The sequence below is a fragment of the Apteryx rowi genome, unplaced genomic scaffold (assembly GCF_003343035.1).
Source record: "Apteryx rowi isolate R43461 unplaced genomic scaffold, aptRow1 scaffold_179, whole genome shotgun sequence".
Classification (NCBI taxonomy): Eukaryota; Metazoa; Chordata; class Aves; order Apterygiformes; family Apterygidae; genus Apteryx; species Apteryx rowi.
The window spans coordinates 1,204,491-1,221,630 of record NW_020448074.1 but is presented as its reverse complement, the minus strand read 5'-3'; the positions used below and the strand labels follow the sequence as shown (position 1 = coordinate 1,221,630).

General features: G+C 35.3%; 1 protein-coding gene across 2 annotated transcripts in view; it reads right to left on the bottom strand.

The window, feature by feature from the left end:
* Positions 1-17,140, bottom strand: part of KLHL4 (kelch like family member 4) — a 51,071-nt gene that overhangs the window by 5,074 nt on the left and 28,857 nt on the right. For both annotated transcript variants that reach the window (XM_026061262.1, XM_026061263.1), the window contains 7 exons: positions 15,747-15,920; positions 15,160-15,296; positions 12,245-12,441; positions 7,538-7,750; positions 6,286-6,472; positions 3,006-3,230; positions 1,081-1,243 (listed from right to left, as the gene is read on the bottom strand). In XM_026061262.1, coding sequence (XP_025917047.1) covers positions 1,081-1,243; positions 3,006-3,230; positions 6,286-6,472; positions 7,538-7,750; positions 12,245-12,441; positions 15,160-15,296; positions 15,747-15,920 — 1,296 coding nt within the window. The remainder of the gene's footprint in view (positions 1-1,080; positions 1,244-3,005; positions 3,231-6,285; positions 6,473-7,537; positions 7,751-12,244; positions 12,442-15,159; positions 15,297-15,746; positions 15,921-17,140) is intronic.

The window sequence follows — 17,140 nt, the reverse complement described above, 5'->3', positions numbered from 1 at the left end:
CAGGGAAGCCTGTGATAAGGTTTCAGGCCAGATGCAGTGCTCTGCATACAACCGTCTGTATTCCTCCCAGCCCCTACAAACTGTCATTGCCAAGAGGCTTCCATGGAGTTAACTAAGAAGGTAGTTTGACTCAGGCCATGTCTCCAACATAACCTGGGTCATTTTACCAGGCTCTTGTATTTTCAGGACCAGACTGTCTTGCTGAACAAGGGGAACATTAAGCATTAATTTGTGAATTGCTCTTCCTCATGCTGAAATACAGCAATTACCAAATAAGAACATAAAATAAGGTATAGCCCACCTCATTTTACAGGTAAAATACAGGTTGTGCACTAGTTTCATACATGCGTCTGTTCCCATACAAAGATGTTGGGTGGCTTTAGGGTCTTAGGAGGATGCTTAAGTAAATTTTAAAAATCTTGTCTGGAAAAGAATTTACAGTGTACAATGAAGACATGACCTCAGTTTATTCAAGGGATAGATGAGGCATAGAAGAAAAATGGGTAGGTTAATACTTAGAGAAGGCTGTTTATTCCATGCCTGATTATTAAACTTGCCTTCCTTTGATTGAACATACCATATATCTTCTGGCTTTTAAAAATTATTCTTGACTATGAACTTGTCAAGGTTGTAGATGCATGCAGAGGGTGTAAAATGACAGAAGAATGACTTTGTTTCTGTAAAAGTTCTTTCAAATTGTGCTTCCTTAGGCATATTGATTTAAAAATGTAAAGTAAACTTAGAACACTGTTTAAAAAGAAGTTGATCTAAATGCCCGTGAGTTATATTCCATGTAAAATTCTGGTATGTGTATTAGAATATTTCCAAATTGCCATAACTTTGGAGACCTGAAATATGTTTAAAATATGACTGCAAATTTGCGAACAATTTACTGCACAACAGAGTAAAAGCTTTTCTTTCTTATTTTTGCACATTACAACTTCTATTTGTTTTTTTGAGGTGGTAAGTTACTATATGATTGAAAAGAATATTTTAACAAGTATATTGTTATCTAAGCAAAAGTAAGCAAGCAAGGAAGCAAATGAAAAACAAACAAGAGAGTTTTTCCTGTTCACATACTTGCTATTTAATGCTGCAACTCCTACAGTGCTTCTTGGAGTTGACATGCTAGCAACATAATTCCATTGACGTGCTTGGGGATCCCATCTTTCTACYGTATTGAGATAACTCCATCCATCATGGCCACCAACAGCATACATGGGTCCTTCAAGCATTGCTACTCCTTAAAAGATAGAATTAAGGACAAATTACAGTATCTAATAATTTCAGTGACTGATAATGGATTAACTTCATACTTTAATTCCCTGTACACAGATAAGCAATTTCAGTATCTAAAAGCTGCCTTGTTACTGAGCAGAATAAACATACATACACAAAATACTTTGTATATAGTATTTTTCTGAATAAGCATTATCTTTTGCCAAAAGATCAGAGGAAAGCTGCTTTATTTGTGATGTTCTCTTTTGGGGTTTTTATCTCCTCCACTTCTGTTGACTCTGTTCTGAATCAATGTTGAGCCCATACATGTGAAGCAGTGCTATTCTTTTAAAGAAAAGCAAAGTTTGAGCCAAGCAATGAAAAAAGTAACTCTCTAAATCCTGTGCTCTGATCTAGCTGAAACTCTGTAGTCACTCCAGCATGAAGCTTAAGCTGAGTGGGTTGCTGTCCTTATTTGTAAAAGTACCATAACATTTTAATGCCTGTAAGTGGAGCACACTTTAGGATAAGAGCTGACTTGCATCTATTCTTGCGCCTCCTATTTTGTGAGCTGCTGCTGCCCCTGTTGTTGTTTGCTAGCTTTGCCAGTAAGGCAAAATGTTTGAATCTGACTGCTTAAAAGTTAGTTTTCTAAATCTATCCTTTCAGGTGATTTTTTCAGGCTAAACGGCCAGATTTTTTCAAAAGTTCTAACTCCTCCCAAACTCATGCTGAACCTAATAGGAGCTGTAGGTATAAGGCAGCTTTGCAAATCAGGCTGATACACAGTTAGAAGCCTAACTTTGGGCACTCAAATTGCGACCTGCTTCTTGGGTAGAATTTCGTCTCTGCAGCTGGTAATCCTACAAGCTTGGATAAGAATTAATTAATTATTTTAAATTTTTTTTATTCTTTTCCTTTACTACCTCTATTTGTTTTTATGAATTTGACAGACTAGCAGGTAAAAACCCTACACTATTCTTTTAAATAAGACCAAGTGGTGCAAAAGGTAATAGGCTGCAAACCAAGTGAATAACTCTCCATCAGTCTTTTTATATTATTCATTAAAATAAAAATATTCTATGTCCTTTGAACTTAAGAATGATTTCATTTAATACCTTTTTCTATAAGCATAAGAGAAGCCAGCCTTTTTCATAACAACTATACTATATAAATGATTCAGAAATCATCTTAATCCCACTTATATGGTCTCCCAAATTTAAACTTTTCCTTATTTTTTATAGTTCCAAAAAGAAACTCTTGATTTCATATTCATATTTTTCATCCGCTGTGAATAATATTGATTATAGGGCAGTATAGATCCATAGATAATAAGCTGTGGCAGAGCTCTGTAAAATTTCTTGTAATGACAACATTAAAATTAGTGAAGGTGTACTTATTCCCTTATAGCAATCTTTTCTTCAGTGTCAGTTATTCTATGGTCTGTTTTTCAGAGCTGTTAGGTATCCATAAGTCATCTTTTTCAAAAACGGAAGATCAGGCTGTTACTCTCTTGCAAACTTATCTCTTGACCAGCAAATTTGATTTAGAGTTGATTGTTTTCTCTGCTGCTTATATTTTGCAATTTTTTAATGGCAAAATTAGCTCTGGAAGGCTAACGCTAGTTAAGTGAACGTTAATAAATATCATTCTCTCTTGGAAAATATTTCTACAGATATTGTTGCATGTTATTAAATGCTTTAAGAACGTAATGTCAGCAGTGTTTGTGTCAATCAAAATTAATCTGTATGCGATACAAGGTATTTTCAAAGAAAAACACCTCTTACCTAGGCCATGTCTGTGCGTTGACATAGGTGGCATTATAGTCCAAACTTTGGTGATAGGGTTGAAACATTCAACAATATTAGAAGTTTTCAGACCATCTCTGCCTCCCACAATATAGAGTTTGTTGTCAATTACTGCAACTCCAAACTGTAATCGTCTACCATTCATGGTGCCAATTTGTACCCAGCTATTAGTCCTAAGGTCGTATTTTTCAATTGTAGTGGTGCCTGTTAAAATATAATTATTATCCAAACTTAAGCAATATGAGATAGCTGTGAACGGATCAGTGCCCAGCAGTAAGTAGTTGGTCCACCCCAAAACATTATTAAACTGATCAGCTTTGAAATTCTGTATCTGGACTTTTTTTGCTGCTCCTTGAGAACTTCAGTTACAAAGTGTGAACCTAGTGAGAAAGCTTCATTCATTTCATGCATATATGATTGCCAAACACATGAGAATAAACTGAGGGCAAGAAGATGCAGAATTAGATGTCAACAAATTTTTTTAACACTGAAAATTTTGGAGATAAGTTAAATCTGTTATTTTTTTTCATTCTTTATGAATACAGTTCATCACAGCAATATATTCCTTAACCGTGCTTGTGCTTAAACCATTAGCACTGTCAAAAACTAAAAATGTATGAATGTATGTGTCTGTCTTAAGGCTTAAGTTGCATCCTCATGAACAGTTTTGATGCCTTCCTTTCTATGATGGAGGCAGGGAGAAGGCTGAGTTGTGTGCATGTATACACTTGCTTCCCATAGGCAGCTTCCCTGAGGTTTATCTTTGCAGAGCCCTTGCAATAGCTATTTCTCTGCTGCAATATATAAGCTGTGTTTTCAATTTTTTCATGTCGCTGAACTTTTAGTAATGTTTTTACTGCAGCTATCCATATGGCTCATGCCATAACTCCCTGCCATTCAAAACTAGCACTTTTCCATGCACTGGCTCCTTCCTGTCAGTCACTCAGCAGCAGCAATTGCTCCTGTGAGAGCTGATTTAGCACCACTGGGAGCTGGCTGACTAACAACCAGGTAGGCAGGACAAAATTGCCACTGACACATACAGAGCACCCTGTAGCGCGGCTTCAGTTTTTCTGAAGGCATCCAGATGAGAAAAACAGAACTTATTTCCTGCCTGTTCCTTAACTGGAATTTGAGAATAGAGAAGTAGCATTTTGAGTACTCCAAAGGCAGTTAAGTGAGTAAAGAATTGTTCACAACAGCAAAACGACCATGAAATGAAACAGAAAAGAAAGGTAGCATTTGCTTTGGAGATGTTTTCCTAAGCAGAGTCTGAAATAGGTCAACTGCTATACTTAATAAATTTAGTGAAATAAGAACTTAATGATTTCTTCTTTTCTGTTTTCTGTATCTGATCTACATGCCTTTCTAAATGCATTGACTGTGAAATAAACTACCTGATCCACCAACAATAAAAGGAAGAAATTCTACTTTTTCCCCTCTCCTATCTTTTTTTATTCCGAGCAACTGGATTTCTTTTCTTTTTTTTTTTTTTCCCCATGTGGTTAGTCTGCTATTCTTTGCTTTGATTCCTTCTCATTTATTTTATGCTAATGTATGAGTTTCCCAAAATTCTCAGCTTCAAAAGAAGTATCTCATGTACTAACTGAAAAACAGGAAAAATACATTAAGGCATATAGTGTGTTCATACCCTGTAGGCTGTAATTTTTACAGGGGCTTGAAAGTAGGTTTCTAAAGTTAATGTGGTTTAGGCACATGCACGTTTTTCAAAACACTAGACCAGAAGTGGCTCTTTGATCTTCTTTTGATCATTCTAACTTGAGATTTGACTTCACGTACCACCTGAGATAAGCGCAAAACCCAGCCTGGTGCTCCCTGAGAGTTTGAGATTTCTTTATCACATAAAGCATGTAAAGCATGGTATTGCCAGGGGTGGTGGTTACTCCCTTCACAGATCTGTTCTTCCAGGGCCTCATGATTTCTGTAGTTTCTTAGGTGGTGTTGCCTTATCTTACAGTCCAGTACAGGCTCAAGGTATGAGTCAGAGATGTAATGGGATGAGTCAGATATGTAACGGGACAGCAGGAAGGAGAGGAAGTGCTGTTCTTCTTAACCATCAAAAGGCAAAAGTTCAAACAATTGGCTTTATTCCAAGGTAATAAGTAAAAGAGGCACCAAGAGGAAGCCCAGATGTTCACTGAAATAGCCCTTTCTCTGTATAACCTTTACTGAGAAAATGAACTAAGAAATTTTGTTATTGTTTTGGTAATAATTAGTTTAAAGTTAACTTTTAGTTCTTGGCCAGTTTATATAATTCATAAATAATTAATATTGCCAATGAAACTACAGTAATTGCTACTGTTAAACTTCATTTTGTGAAACTGCCCTAGGGTTGAGCCTGTGTTTTCCCTTCATGTTGTTATAGTGGTGAATGTATATTTTGCATTTGATTTGATAACGTAGACATAGAAAGGTAGCAGTTCAAGATTTCTCCTATAGGAAACATCAGTCATTAGCAATATTTTGCAAAACATGAAATGGATTAACTTCTTTGTGATTCTATTAATAGCAAACTCACAGAGCTAAAATGTAATACAGTTCAGCAAGTCACTAGACTTTAACAATATTACAGTTGTCTGTATTGCACCAGGCTGTGGATCTGAGGTTAAGGTTTCTGTAGAAAATATGTTAACATCCTGCTCGCTAAATAGAATAGTGTAATTTGTAAAGTTGTTATTTAGATCTCTGTTTCTTTTTTCTGTTTATAACTTACAAAAATGCTATCAAATTATAAAAAAAAAAAAAAATGTCCATAGTAAATTACTACAGAGTCCAAAGTGTAAAAAAGAAAGTACTTTGGGGCATTTCACTTATTTTGTTGGTCTACATGTCATTCTGAAACTGGTTGCAGCTGTGAAAATCAAATGATAAAAACTGGCATGCATTTATAACATTTAACTTTTAACTACAAACCTGAAAATAAGTATATGCAGTACTGAAAAAAGGTACACATACTGTTGCAGTCATGAAAAAGTGAAAAGCTTTCTAACTGAAATTTTATGTTAAGGATCGATAAGCTTTAGCTAACACTTTTTAAAAGTTCATTAATGCTTTTGGTTTTATTTCCCTCCTCTCTAAAAATTTTTCAGCCTCCTAGCTCTTATCCAAAAATGGGGTACAGGATTCTAAAATGACAGTAAAAGTGTCTTGAGGTATTTCAAGTATTAATTTTTTTTCTTCTGATTTGTAAAGTTGAACTGAACAGGTTTCTGTAACACAAACAAATTTCCAAACTCACCTTTAGTGGCATCCATACCTCCTACAGCATAAAGTGCACCTACTGTAGACTTTCTAGGCTTAGTTCGAGGACTCTGCATCATGGACCGTCTTTCTGGTAGGAGGTGGTACTTCATAGCCTCCATAAGAAGTTTCTGACACTCTAGGTCATCTGCAAACATTGGACTATTTTCTAGATCGGCTAGTAACTAAGAAATGAAAAGTAATGGTGTTATTTATATTTAGATCTTTAAAAGTTGTAGGCAGTCTAGTAATTAAAACATTTGTAGCTAGAAACATTCATTTTCAGTTCACTTCTCACCTTAGGTTTCTCTAAGTTTTCTTTTAATGCAAGTGAAACAACATAAAGGTAAGAAAAAAGTCTTTAAATATTATCTCTTTGCTTTATTTTTTCTGAAAAGTTGGTTCTAACCTTTAGAAAAGGTTAAAATTACAAATATGGTATTGTTCTTTTTGAAGTTGAATGCAAATCTCCTTTTGACGTGAGTATAAGCAAATCTAATACCTAATACTGGATGTCTCTGCTAATATCAGAATATATTAAATAAAGTGTGTGTTTAAAATGAAATGTGTCCAACATTTTGACACAACCCAAAATTGTGTACTTGCTACTTCATTCATAGAGACCCACCAAGCAGTTTTAGTGTCCTGACAATGTTGCTATTGGTGTAAGCATTTCAGATGGGATACACAGATCTTGTATCACACAGATATGACAATGTCAGCTTACTGTAAACTGTATATCTGTCTCTGGAAATATCTGTATCTGATGAAGTGTCTCTTTCAATGGTAAAGAGCATGTAATGCCAATAGTCAGAACGGTCAGGAATAATCTAGATAATGCTCTTTTTGTCTACTTTTATGGTGATAAAGACATGTTTTTTAAGTATTGTGCCTCATACATCCTGCAGTTTGGTAAGACTAAATAAATGTCTTTACCTAGTATCTAAGTTGCTGTGGTATTAGAGGAAAAAATGCTACCCAACAAAGAAACACTCTGCACTTTTGAGACTCTGTTAAACTGATATTTTTATAGAAGTAATTCTGATCCCAGTAACTACGTTATCATTGTGGGATTTTTTTTAATTCATTTTTACAAATAATAAACATACTTACTACACAGTTTACAATATAATTTTTAAAAAGCCCCAAACCAGAACTTTTGTGAAGAAATTTGTTCTCTACCTAAATGGTGCTTGAGGGAAGCATATCTGTTAGTAGTCCAGTTCCCTGTTAACCATTCACTTTCATACCTGGGGCGGAAGTAGAGGCAGTCTAATATAAGAGAGAAGCATGCCTAGGTCTCGTTGCCTGTTTTGCAAATCATGCCTCACCCACRTCATTAACGCCTGGAATATGGCTTCTTCGTCTGGAACATTGATGTCATCACTAGACAGGAGCTTTGCAATTTCATTAGCAGGAAGTAAAAGAAATTCCTGGTTTTTTATTACTTCTGTGAAATGTTCCTGGAAAGAAAAAGGTTTCAATCCATTCATGATTTTCACACCTTGAAATAACATTTTCTTAGATAACATAGGTTTTTCTGCATTTCTGTTCCATTCTAGAGGATAGGGAAAAGCCATACATATTCTAAAGATTACTGAATATATTCTGGCTGGCTTCTTCATTTATTCAAGCATAAACCTGAAAGGTTTAGAGAAAAACTATTAAAAGAGAAAGAAATATTTTTAAATGGAAGATACAAATGAGATTCCAATGGCATATCATGCAGAGCATTTCTGAGATTGTCCATTAACCTTTCTTATCTGGTGTACAGAGACAATTTAGAGTTAGGTGCTATAAGTAGTTCACTCTTCTTTAAAAATAGTACATGTTCTTTAATGGAAGTACTACTTTTATTTAAACTCTTACTCACTGATGCCAAGGATTTGCAGTAACAGAGAATGTCTGCAGTCCAGAGTGGGCCCATGGACATTCCCCGGTAAATGGGTGGGTGTTATTTGCCTGGCTTAACATATAGAATTTTAGACTTCTACTTAGTCTCAGATTTTGATATCCGAAGTAGCAGCAGACTGACTTTAGTCTATCCCTAGACTTTCCTTCCAACTGACAGCTCCTCGGCTCCTTCCAAAAGCTCTCACTTTTCTGTGAGCATGGATACCACAGGAACTCACCAAAGGATCACACACAGGATTTTTTTCCGTTTATATTCAAGAGTTTTTAAGAAAATTACAAATATTTAAACAGCTCTGTCATACATCTTTTAAGTGACAAACACGAAGATTTGGGTTGGCCTAAAACCTCATGGGAGTCACCTTTCTACATCAGTACTAAGTAAAGTGTTGCAGTGATCCAGCCTTGATACATTGCCACAGAGCACAGGAAATAACGTAGTCATTTGTGTAGTCAAAATTTTCAGGGCAGTGCATTCAAGCACAGATATGGAAAGTTTCAGAGGAAAAAGTGGGGAAGGAATGCAGAAAAGATCTCATTCGCAGAAGTCTATGACCTGATAAGTCTAGTACTTGCAGGCAGGATTCAGGATTGAAAATGGTTTTCCAAGAAATGCTTTGGAATATCTTAAAATTTTGTTTCAAAGAAGTAGAATTACAACTGATTTTTGTACTTTCCCAAACTGTATATAAAATTACTAACAAGGTAGACTAGTATTGTGTTGATTAGTAAGAGTGGCTACAAGAAAACAATAATGGTGAATTTACTGTTCACTATCAGAGCTTTTTAAAGATTATTTTACATTGTCTGCTTAGTAAATGCTTGCGGCTTAGGACAATTAGCTACAATTATTTCCTGTTTTTGTGAGTACTGAACACAAAAAATGAACTATTTGTCCTTGTCTAATTGCTGTTCAAGTTAGTGTATTTGATGTTAATAACAGCACCTTTCATTTATTAATTTAGAGGTAAATATTTCATACATCTGATTTATAGCTTTCCCATAGAAACTAATAAAATAAAAATCTCCATCACACAGTGAATCCTTGTGTGACTTACACAAGTTTGTGTAAAGCTTCACTGTCTGTTTCAATACTGTGAGAACGGTTCTCTTGGCTGATCTGGGAATGGTGAACTGCAAAGCATTCTGCTTTATTTTCTCCTTCCCTAGACTGAGGCAGGCTATACTGGGCAAAGGAAGACTGGGAACAAGTGATTCATAATTCTCTGTCTGGCTTTACATCACCTGAGATTTACTACCGTGTGGGAAATCCCATCTACCATTTAAGGGAGATTTTTGTTGTTCTTTGTTGCCTTAGTATTGCAGTACTGAAGAACTATGATCGTCTTCTCATTAACCTACTTGCAGGTGTATTTGTCAGTATGTCGTGTCTCAGGGATTTGCCACTAGCAGTTTTGTCCATCAGTATGATCTTAAGACTGCAGCATAATAGAAACACAATTTGAAGATATAAAGTATATCCTAAGAATGCCAAGTGGACATTCAAATGAACTGTATAAATTGTGCTATGATCAGATTCCACAGTCTTAAACAAATTAGATTCAAACCCTGGAATTCTTTCACAATAATTATGCCAAGTATTGACTGTATGTCTCCACTATCAGTAGCAGAAAATATAGCAAGGGAAATTAAGCTCACTTTGCTAATGGTATTTCTAACAGTACTTTTTGGCAATATTAAGGTATGCTTCCTTGCGCTAGTAATTCCAAAGGAAAAAAATTTCATTAACAAAGCTGTTTTTATAATTTATTTGCAAAGCAATGTATTTAGGGATGTATGTCTGTATTTGAAATATTAATTTCCATCTACATACCTGAAAGTAATATATCTTACTTGAAAACCAGATTGAAATAGGGCAGATGAAGACATTTAGTAGCTGATATTTGTATTACTTGTTTTCAGCAGTCTCTTAACTTTCCGTGGCTCTTTTCAAGAGTACCATGGATATAAATATAGAAGTGATGGAAGGTGATGTTAATTTTGCTCCGTAATGTACATCCTGCTTTAATATTTTCTGACATCCAGAGAATAGGAACAGGAAGGCCAATCCACATTTAGTTACAAATATAGCTCAAGATGTTTATCAGAACAGGCTTTATCTGCATGAAAAGATACTAGGCAGGAAACTGTTAATACTTTGCATCAATGACTAAAGTAATTGAATGGGAAGGTCGCCAGTGTGTTTGTTTTTATTGAATGGATGTGTTGTTTATAGTTGATTATCTTCTGAAAATGTTTAAACTACTAGTTCATTTGTATGGTCTCTATATTTACAATATAACTTTATAGTTGTTCCCCTAAGGTGCACATTTTCAAGTGGTTGAGCTTGACATGAAACAAAACAGAATGTTTTATTTATCCTGTTCCACAACACGTGTGTGTATGCATTGTTATGAGCTCTTATTCTCTAAAGTCTTTTGAAAAAACAGTTCAGGAATTTAAAAGAAATTGCTTTAAAGTTATTTCAAAGAGGTATAGATTTCCTTTTCTTTGTCTAAGTTGTCAGTAGCTGAAAACTTGGTGGACAGTTTTACAATGTGCAAGCTCCTGCTCTTTCATTGCAACATCATCACTCTGTTGCATGCAAGACACAGGAGTTGGTTCTAGAGGTGGAAGTGCTCCTACTTGTTTTCAGGAAGGCTAGCATAGAGACATGTATATTTGACAATGTTTTTAAAGGTCCAATTTGCATTTATATGTGACACAAAGATATGGCTTTCATTTAAAAAATAGTCAAAATCTAATTCTTGGGGAAGAAGGGTGGAGAGTTCAAATGGCTAAAAAATCTAACCAAAGAAGTCCTTTCATTGTTTAATGTCAATAATCACATTACTTTATCTGTTTGTGGAAGTCTGGACTGTGAATTTTAAAGCATGGTTAAAGCTAATGTCTGCTTGGGCTGATGACACTGGGAGAAAAGAGACAATAAGAGGGAAAGCTCCTGTTATTGGTCCAGAGTGTAAAACTGTATGGAGCAGGAAGGACGATACTATACAGAGCCTGCGTGAACCTCTATCTTAAATGCCCATTGGCAAACTTTAAAATATAAAAGGAATCTAGACTGCCACCAAACAAACCATTCGTTAGTATGACAGGCAGGAGCACAGACAGTGCCCTCAATCTGCACATGGCCCTCGTTTACTTCAGCATGTGGCAGTGTGCACTCTATTGCCACAATTCTCTCAGTGTTATGAAGCCTCTAAACCACTTTTGACATACTGCACTTATATAAAGTATAAAGCTGCCATGTGTCTCCTCACAAGTGGCTCTTTTTATATCTATTTAGCTGTAGCAGTTGCTATTCTTTTTGTGTTTAAAGTTGTTATAGCAYATCTTGTTGCCCTGAATATTTATCCCTTAATTTGGTTTCACAGCAAGCTCTCTTGCTTCTCTGTTTCCCACGCTCTGAATATTCATTTCTTGCTTTGAGCCAGAGGAGGATTCTGCTCAAGTCAGAGATGTGCTTCTTTTCAATATTTCAAATCTTTCCTATACATTCTTTATTTTGGCTGGTTTTTTGTGCACCTCACCTTAAAATCAGATTTAGAATTTTCTTTGTGTTGAATCAAAACCAGCAAGAATGAGCCATTGATGGGTTTTTTTTGACATTAGTCAGTTTAAGGCCCCATTACATTTTTTGGAAGAAATGTGTACAGATCATACTGCATATCTAAGTTCAATACTATTCCCCTTCTACATGGCAAAATTTCAAAAGAGGAAAAAACAGAACTGAATATTTGGTTTTCTAGTGTTCTTTTCTCTGCTTCCAATACTTTAATATCAGTCACAGTTCTTAAATTTCCCCTTGGAGAATGAGCTGGGCACATATGTCCCAGGGTTACAGATTGTGCAGATCCCCCATTGCCAGCGCATGACAAACACACACGGTATCAGTCTGGGGAGCGCAGCAGTCATGAGCCCAGCTCAGCTGACTCTGCTTCACTAAAGCCCAGATGTTTTCCAGGAGAGTATTTACACCTGCTGTTAGCATTATAATTTCAAAGCAGTTAGATTATTTATCTTACCATAGTGTATGTATGTGCCACCTTCAGGAGCTCTGTACAGCCCTGAGCATCTCCGAAAGAGCGAATCCCAAGGCAGTTTGAAGGATGGAGCTGCTTCATCAGGAAGTTACAACATACCTCAATGACCTGAGAGAGCTGGAGAAGACAAGCTGCAGCTAGCAAACTTTCTATAGTGTCTTCCTTTAACTCTAGAATACCTATGCAGTTTGTACAGAGAAAAAATACAAGTTTTCAGTCATTATCTTTGTATCTGTATTTACTTGAAATCTTCCCACTCCCCAATGTTTTTCTCCTCTAAAAAAAATGAAAAGAATGTTCCTGTGCTCCAGAAATTCATTTTCCTTTTTTGATGAAGGATTCTTTAAATAGATTTTTTTAACAGGCTTACATGTTTGGTAGATTTTGAATATAATGATTAGAACATCTTTTATTGGAACTCAAATACTGTTAGATCTGATTTTGCTTAGAAAAGTGAAATAAGGAGAAAGGTATGATTAGGTGAAAACCTTTCACAGAAATCATATGTGAATTTAAAATATATATCATAAATTTCTATTACGCACAAGAAGTTCGGTATCAAAAGCTAGGAAATGCTAACAGTCAGTGTACACAGGAAACCTGATTTCGTCCATCTTCTCTACTTATCCATCTAAATTTTTAATGAAATGATTATAAGATGTGAGAACTTCATAATGTTCATTGGATAGACTAGAAGGTGTTCATTTAATGAGATCTGCCATCTTAGTTGTTCAGTGTATAGCTTAATTCCCCAGCTGATACACAGCATTTAAATCCTTTTCTGAAAAAAGAACTGTGATTTTTTATTTTATGAATGCATTTTACAAGTAGGTTCATCATCACAATACCCAATTGCCTCAGAAGCATTAATTTCTTTTCCAGCTTCCTCTGTGAACAGATGATATACACCATCTCCATTTAACAGATGGGGAATCATGATATTGAGAGATTACAGTCAAAATTGTCATCAGAGTAGCACTCTAAGAGGTTTCTTGTCCAAAGTTCACTTCTGATTTATTTCCATGGAATATGTAAACAATTCTCAAAGTTATAGCTCTTATCTCCTCTGAAAGTCACGCTTGTATTTCATTACCCAGAAAATAGTAGCACCCACTTAAGAGGCTTGGTTACTATCCCATGAAAACCTGTGACAGAGACAGTGGGAAAATTCAGTTTTCCAGAGTTCAGCAGTCTTAACTTAGAACAATCCCATTTGCTTCATACCTTATATAAACAAACTGAAAGAATAGAAATTTAGTCAAGCAGGATGATTTTGACATACATGCAGATAATAAGTAGCCCACCACCCAGCTTCTTTGTGCTTGTACTAATCCATTTCCTCGGGTAATATATGCTAATTCAGTGCAATAATATCCCCTCTTTACAGATGTTATGCAGCCTCAAGCCTGTGATTATCCCCTTGTTTGTACCCACAAACATAAGAGGAGTCTATTTGGTGTGTAGAAACTTCTGTTTCCAATCTGATTTGCAGATTGCTTGTCTTTCTGGAGATTTATCTCTTTACGCAGTAGACTAGATTTCTGAAGTGCCTTACTTAGCAAGTGAAAGAAATCTATTTTTCACGTTTTTGCTAATAGCAATATAGTAAATATATTGGGTCTTTGATTTTCTTTGAATTTTTTTTTAATACTAACACCTTTTAAATTACTATAAAGACATAAATAGATACCTATGATACTTCTTCCAACCTCTCTGTCTCAATATGGGTGTTGTGGAGAGTTATTTCATTCAAAAGCAAGCAAGCAAGCAATGCCTTGCATGGGACATCAGATGGTGAAAGAACTAGGGAATGTTATTGTTATTAGACATTAACTGAGCGGATAGATCAGTTTACCTAGCAAATGTTCATAAATTCAGAAGGTTGTTATTCTGGTCAGTTAGGAGTTGTTACATTCTGGAGGAGTAATTCTCTCCTTTCGAGATGTGGGCATTTTTTGCAGAACTACATAGTTTGGTGGGAGGAAGGGAGTTTCTCTTTTACTTTCCTGGCTGGAGTAGCTGCCATCTGGATAGAGTGTCTTGCCAAACACCAGAACCTGCAGGCTTCCAGAATCTGCACAGGTTTGAATGATCTGGGTATTTTTAATTGTAATATATACTAACATAACAGCTATGTTCTACAGCATTTTTCTCTGCTCATTATAGAGCAGCTGAAAGGCATTTTGGAGTTCTCTGATTTGGTCTTTTTGGCTATTGGTTCAAGCATTAAGCAATCCAGCAAGCACAGGGGTAAACTTTGAAAATGGAAGAAAAGAAATTAGGGAAAAAATATAGACATTATTTTTTGGTATTAAAATAAAATATTTTAATTTCATTAGGATAAAATCTCTGTAATTTTTAAAGAGAACTAATAAACACATCTAAAATGTGGTGGCACTTTCTCATCCTAAAAGTTGTTCTATTCTTAGGTGTGATCATATTCCTGCCACCCAGCCAAACCATTTCTATGGCTATTCATGACAGGATGGTTCATAATACCCTTCTCTCTTTCAATACACACAGTGAGCAACCAGCAAAATATCATCTTCTCTCATTTAAATTGCTAAAATAATTTTTATCTAGTTAGAGGAAGATGATGTCCTAATAATGGATTTATATGTTTATATTTCTGTATATCTTCTGCAATAAGTTATGTGAACATCAGGTATCTGTTATTATCTGCCTTCAAAATAAGGATTATTTTATCAGAACATATTTATTAAGTAATATTTATTCATCATCTTTAGAGAAAGGTATGCATTAAATATGCATGATCTATGCCTATATTTAAGAAATGTATGGAATGTATGAAATGGAAGAAGTGAAAATTATGTACGCATTTAATAGTTTTTTATCTTCCTTAACAAAACAAATGTAGTTTAGGGAGGAAGAATTACCTGTGTAGGCATAGCGCACCAAAGCTTTCAGCGCATCTGGGTCTACACCCTCCATTTTGATCTCTTCTTGTTTTGCTTCACGCACATCATTAGTAAACATTGCAGCAAAATAATCAGACACTGCACTGAGGACCAACCTTGAAATAGAAGCATTTTAGGAGGAATGCAAATTACTTCATAATCTCAATAGCAAGCATGAAATTCAGTATTATTATATAATAAATTGTGTGTGTAAAAGAAACATTATCTTTAGTATAGGACTTGAATCTTACAGTAGTGAGTAATAAAGTTAAAAGGGTAATTAGTAATCTAATTTTCAGAGTGCTTGTTTGTGCAGTTTTGCTTCACTGCTGTCTATAGTTTGACAGCAGCAAGAAGAGAGGACGGGCAATATCAGTGGTTCATATTTGAGTTTCTTTCTACCTGAAATAATGAATATGAAATTCTGATCACATTACTTTATTCTGTTAGTTGATGTGCTAATTATAGTAACCATTCATTCATAGCTAGACAGGGCAAGCATAAATTATCATAGCATTTGGAAATTTCAGGCTTTGAAGCCTTGTAAACAATAATGGGAAATGTACCTGTGAGCTGGAATCTTTTGGTCTCCAGCTATGAGGAGAACGTCACACAGCTGTTTCTGCTGGAGGTAATTTTCCATTTTGCGGAAAGTTTGCTCTGCATGGTTTGTAGATTGGAAATATTCATCTGAGCCATTGGTATTCATTCCAAGTAGTGAACTGCTAGTTGTTGATAACCTGTGAGGGAAAGAGGCAGTGTAATTACTGTAGCATTATAAATTCTGATTATGCTCATCATATAATTTTTGTTCAAGTGACATAACAGAAATGATTAAAAATATCTAGCTTTTATGATCCTGGTCTTACTATGCCTTTTTCCATTTGTTTCTGTTTGTTATCTGCAAGTTTTCCTTCACAAGGTTGCATGCAAATTCTAATGTCAATGAACAACAAAACGTTATACGGAGCTGGCTCTACTGAGTTTTCTACTTCCTATCAGTTTTATGTCAACTATGCACAGATTGCATAGCACTGACTAGTCCTAAATGCAGCCTCCTGACCACGAAACACAAAAAGCAAAGCTATTCCTGTGATACTAATATCTAAAGTATCTTGTAGTATAAAGTTTTGGATGCTACAAGTCTTTAGGTCTTATTTATATTTCTGTTTTTCTTCATAGTCTCTGTGCTTTACTTTGTACTTTGAATTGCATTACCAAATAGGAATGAATTAGAAGACAGCCTGGCAAGGACCATATAATTCCAGACAGAGTATCAAACCAAAAAGCTGATGAAATCAGCACATTATATTGCCTTCAGAATCTGAATGCAAATAATAAAGACAAACAGATTTTTCTGATTTTTCACGGAAGTGTAGAATACAAATGTATTCCTCCCACTCCATAATTCTTTTAACTATCCCAGCTATAAATACACATAAAAACTATATATATGATTTCTTTTGATGTCACTATGTTTTTTTAAAAACATCATTCCTTACTACCTTTTTAATATGGATTATGTCACAGATTTAAATCTTTTTGTTATTTTCTTAGAAAAATATTTCTTATTGTCAACTGTTTTTAGTAAAGTAGTAATAAATTTGTTGATATATGTGATATCACATATCTTGAAAATGCTGCAATCTACAACACTTAATTATTAAAGAATTTTTTAGAAAAATGTTTTCTCAATTTAGTATTACATATTATTAAAATGTAAAGCACCTGTTTTTTAAATTTCCAAGGCCAGCTAGGAAACAGAATCACAGAATCACAGAATCGCTGAGGTTGGAAGGACCTCTGGAGATCATCTAGTCCAACCCCCCTGCTCAAGCAGGGTCACCTAGAGCATGTTGCACAGGATCGCGTCCAGGCGTGTTTTGAATATCTCCAGAGAAGGAGACTCCACAACCTCTCTGGGCAACCTGTTCCAGTGCTCTGTCACCCTCACAGTGAA